The 4817-nt window shown below is 40.6% G+C and overlaps 1 protein-coding gene across 1 annotated transcript in view; it reads left to right on the top strand.

The window, feature by feature from the left end:
• Positions 1-2277: 2277 nt before the first annotated feature.
• LOC110490779 (sortilin) overlaps positions 2278-4817 on the top strand; it is a 23300-nt gene continuing 20760 nt past the window's right edge. The window contains exons 1-4 of the mRNA XM_036944947.2: positions 2278-3312; positions 3912-3974; positions 4451-4527; positions 4626-4728. Of these exons, the coding sequence (XP_036800842.2) occupies positions 2929-3312; positions 3912-3974; positions 4451-4527; positions 4626-4728 (627 nt within the window). The 5' untranslated portion in view covers positions 2278-2928. The remainder of the gene's footprint in view (positions 3313-3911; positions 3975-4450; positions 4528-4625; positions 4729-4817) is intronic.

Raw genomic sequence — 4817 nt, 5'->3', positions numbered from 1 at the left:
TAAACTAACTTAAATAACCCCACCCTAACAACCAAACAATGAACAGGTGAAACCAATTAGACAAAACCAAACGAACACGGAACAAAGGATCGGTGGCAGCTAGTAGACCGGCGACAAAAACCGCCGAGCGCCACCCGAACAAGAAGGGGAGCCACCTTCGGTAATATTCGTGACACATGGTTATGGGCTTTAAAAAAGGAGACACCTGTACCATGTCAGATATAGAGTTGAAATCTATTTAATTTTGAGTTTACAACCCAATATTACACTTTATCTACATCACAGAAGACTGAAATATAACAAAACCAGTTGTTAAAAAAAAAACGAGGTTTATTTATGAAAAATATTAATAACATTGCACCCATGAGGCCAGTAGTCATTTGACTGCAGGACGGGACTACCAACCTGAATTGTAGATTAATAATATTAGGCCTACATGTATTGTCCCCTCTGAACTTAATCCACAGATCCCTTGGCCAAAATCTGTTTAATCTGTTGTTATTAGTAACATTCTTAAAATAATTACATGTAAATATATATATATATATATATATATATATATATATATATATATATATATATATACAATACCATTCAAAAGTTTGGGGTCACTTAGAAATGTCCTTGTTTTTGAAAGAAAAGCTCAATTTTTGTCCATTAAAATCACATCAAATTGATCAGAAATACAGTGTAGACATTGTTAATGTTGTAAATGACTATTGTAGCTGGAAACGGCATATTTTTTAATGGAATATCTACATAGGTGTACAGCTAATCCAAGTTTATCATTTTAAAAGCCTAATTGATAATTAAAAAAACATTTTTAAATTATGTTAGCACAGCTAAAAACTGTTGTTCTGATTAAAGAAGCAATAAAACGGGCCTTCTTTAGATTTTCTTCTGAAACTCGTCAGTCTATTCTTATTCTGAGAAATGAAGGCTATTCCATGAGAGAAATTGCCAAGAAACTGAAGATCTCGTACAACGCTGTGTACTACTTCCTTCACAGAACAGCGCAAACTGGCACTAACTAGAATAGAAAGAGGAGTGGGAGGCCCCGGTGCACAACTGAGAAAGAGGACAAGTACATTAGTGTGTCTAGTTTGAGAAACAGACGCCTCACAAGTCCTCAAAAGGCAGCTTCATTAAATAGTACCCGCAAAACCAGCCTCAACGTCAACAGTGAAGAGGCGACTCCGGAATGCTGGCCTTCTAGGCAGAGTTGCAAAGAAAAAGCCACATCTCAGACTGGCCAATAAAAATAAAAGATTAAGATGGGCAAAAGAACACAGACACTGGACAGAGGAAGATTGGAAAAAAGTGTTATGGACAGACGAATCTAAGTTTGAGGTGTTCGGATCACAAAGAAGAACATTCGTGAGATGCAGAAAAAATGAAAAGATGCTGGAGGAGTGCTTGACTCCATCTGTCAAGCAAGGTGGAGGCAATGTGATGGTCTGGAGGTGCTTTGGTGGTGGTAAAGTGGGAGATTTGTGCAGAGTAAAAGGGATCTTGAAGAAGGAAGGCTATCACTCCATTTTGCAACGCCATGCCATACCCTGTGGACGGCACGTAATTGGAGCCAATTTCATCCTACAACAGGATAATGACCCAAAGCACAGCTCCAAACTATGCAATAACTATTTAGGGAAGAAGCAGTCAGCTGGTATTCTGTCTATAATGGAGTGGCCAGCACAGTCACCGGATCTCAACCCTATTGAGCTGTTGTGGGAGCAGCTTGACTGTATGGTACGTAAGAAGTGCCCATCAAGCCAACTAGAATGCCAAAGGTCTGCAGGGTTGTAATTTCTGCAAATGGAGGATTCTTTGACGAAAGCAAAGTTTGAAGGACACAATTGTTATTTCAATTTAAAATCATTATTTATTAACCTTGTCAACGTCTTGACTATATATCCTATTCATTTTGCAACTCATTTCATGTATGTTTTCATGGAAAACAAGGACATTTCTAAGTGACTTTTGAACGGTAGTGTATATACAGTGGGGCAAAAAAGTATTTAGTCAGCCACCAATTGTGCAAGTTCTCCCACTTAAAAAGACGAGAGAGGCCTGTAATTTTCATCATAGGTACACTTCAACTATGACAGACAAAATTAGAAAAAAAAATCCAGAAAATCACATTGTAGGATTTTTTATGAATTGATTTGCAAATTTAGGTGGAAAATAAGTATTTATAGTATTTTGAGATTTGGCCAGTGGTGCCCGGACCCCACTTCGAGAAATATTGCCCTATAACGCCTTCCTGGTTGCATCAACTGGGACTCAATGTTCAGCACACGTGTGGAGTCCGATATGATCTTTCTTGCCTGTCTAATGATGGTCTCCTCAAAAATGTTATTAAGCGCTGGGGGACTTATTGAATATACATGTTACTCTCTCTCTCTAGCAAAGTCAACTCATCAGAAACAACAGGTCTCCATGAACTTGTAAAAAAAAAGATCACAAAAGGAATTGGTACGAGTGGCTACAGTGTTCTCTTATAGGCCAACTGCGTCATCTCGCGGTGTTGGAACAGTTGTTTCACTGTCTGCCGGACAAGGGAGACGCGCAAATAGTTGCTGATGACATTACATCTATTAGGTAGGTTGCTTAGTTCTATGTAGTAATACTTTGCAGACTACTGTAGATATGTTGCTATGGTGGGAGATACTTTTCTCACACTTGTAATACATACATTACTTGTTATGCTACAGGGAATTTAGCCTATAGCTACTATAGCATTAACATTGAGTCATAGGCTGATATAGGCGTAGCTTACTATTAGTATTTGCAAAGGCGTTATAGTGGCTGATGTGAAGGAGGTTTTGTAGCCTATATATGTATGGACATCACTTGGATGCGGCATGGGGGCGAACAACCGTTGATATATCCACTGGCAGCAGAATTTAGGTAAATGACTCGTCAAACATGTGTCTCTCCGCCCCCATCCATTCAAGTGCGACACTTGTCATTTGTCACCTGAAGCGACAGGCAGTGCTAGTCTGTAATACCCGACCCGAACTGTGGGATTTAGGATTTTACCGTTATTTAGCCCACCACATCAAAATGACTTGGAGGCTTTTGGTCCTCGGGGGGGCATGCTTGCTTCTTCTGGGTGTGAGGGGTCAGTGCAAAGAGCAACGAAACCGGAGAACGGTGTCTTTCCATCAGACTCAGCAAGATGGGGACCAACGCCAAGTCCTCTCACGGCCAGAAAGGGATACCACAGCTTCTCCAATACCCACTTTCACCGCTTGTAAACTCCCTCTCACACCATTAGAACACCGGGTGTTGGATCAAAATACACACGAGGTGAGAGCATATATCAGTGCTGTTTTTGGCGTACTTTATCAATTACTATAGCATCAACACCGCAGTTTTACTTTTGCAATTGCATAAATTAATGCAAATGTATCATAATATGTCATCATGATGATTAATGCTTGCATTATTAATGATTTTGTATAGGGCTACTTGGGGTTTTTGAGGGTAGGGCTACTTGGATTGTCACAAGGTTCATCAGCTCTGAAGGTGTGATGTTATGGGTGTATGTGAGGAAAAAGATTAAGTTGAGTCTCACTTGCTCTCTTTCTCAATTCAATTTGCTTTACTGGCATGACGTGACAATGTGCCAAAGCTTTCTTTGGAGATTTACAATATTTACATAATTCATAATAATCGATATTGTCAGCTGGACAACAGTAACAAAAATAACCAAGTGTAAAAATAACCATGCATTGAATAATAACAATAAACATAGAGGACATGTGCAGGTTGGTTGGTCCGTCAGACACTGTCCCTCATCTTATGTCTCTCTCTCTCTCTCTCTCTCTCTCTCTCTCTATCTCTATCTCTCTCTTTATCTTTCACTCTTTCTCTCTCTTTCTTTTTCTTTCTCTCTCTCCATTCAGACAGGGTTTCATGGTGACGATGGCTCCAGTTTTACTGTCACATGGGTTGGAGACGGGACAGGGGTATGTATGGTCGTCACTTAATGGATGATGGATGTAGCATCATTGTCATCATCACTCATTGGGTGCATCTGAAAGGGGTGCAGTTCAGTACGCTGGAGTAGCTTCCTCCCCTCGTTTCCTCTCTTTCACCTGCGGTAACCAGACAGTGAGGCAACGTGATAGATGCCTACAGGGAATTTGCCTTCACCTGTCCAGTTCTCTCTCATCGATGCAGATGAAGGAAAGGAAAGGGGACGAGGAGAGAGGAAACCTTTTAAACCTTTGACAACAGTTTTTTTATTTGGTTGATTGAGTGATTGAGTGATTGGTTCATTTATTGATTTGTTGATTGAGTGATTGATTGAGTGAGTGACTGAGTGAGTGATTGAGTGATTGCTTGTAGTGACGGGTGGATAAATGGGAATTGCTAACTGCATAAACTGGTAATAGTACAGTCATGGTGAAGTTTAGCCAAGTGTTCATTTGTGTCCCACCAGGTAATCTTGGTGTTGTCTACAATCAGTGCTCCTCTAGATTCCTTCTTCGAGGGCGGTTCTTCACGATTGTACCGCAGGTTAGTGGATGGTGGCAGTATGTCTGTCGGTCTGTTTGTGTCTCTAGATGAACTGAGCCAGTGTTCTGACATTTTGGCTCGTTATACTCCCCTCTCAGTGCAGACTATGGCAAGTCTTTCCATGATATTTCTCATCTCATCAATAACACCTTCATAAGGAAGGAATTTGGACTTCTGGCTGGACCAGGGAACTCTCAACAGGTAAGCTGCCAGATCACAAGTGTACATGCAGGAAAGCATTCTGGCTGATGACAGTCTGTGTGTGTGTGTCTGTGTGTATGTGTGTGTGT

Source organism: Oncorhynchus mykiss, chromosome 15, assembly GCF_057628025.1.
Source record: "Oncorhynchus mykiss isolate SJ-2025 chromosome 15, ASM5762802v1, whole genome shotgun sequence".
Taxonomy (NCBI): domain Eukaryota; kingdom Metazoa; phylum Chordata; class Actinopteri; order Salmoniformes; family Salmonidae; genus Oncorhynchus; species Oncorhynchus mykiss.
This window is presented reverse-complemented; position numbering and strand designations above follow the sequence as displayed.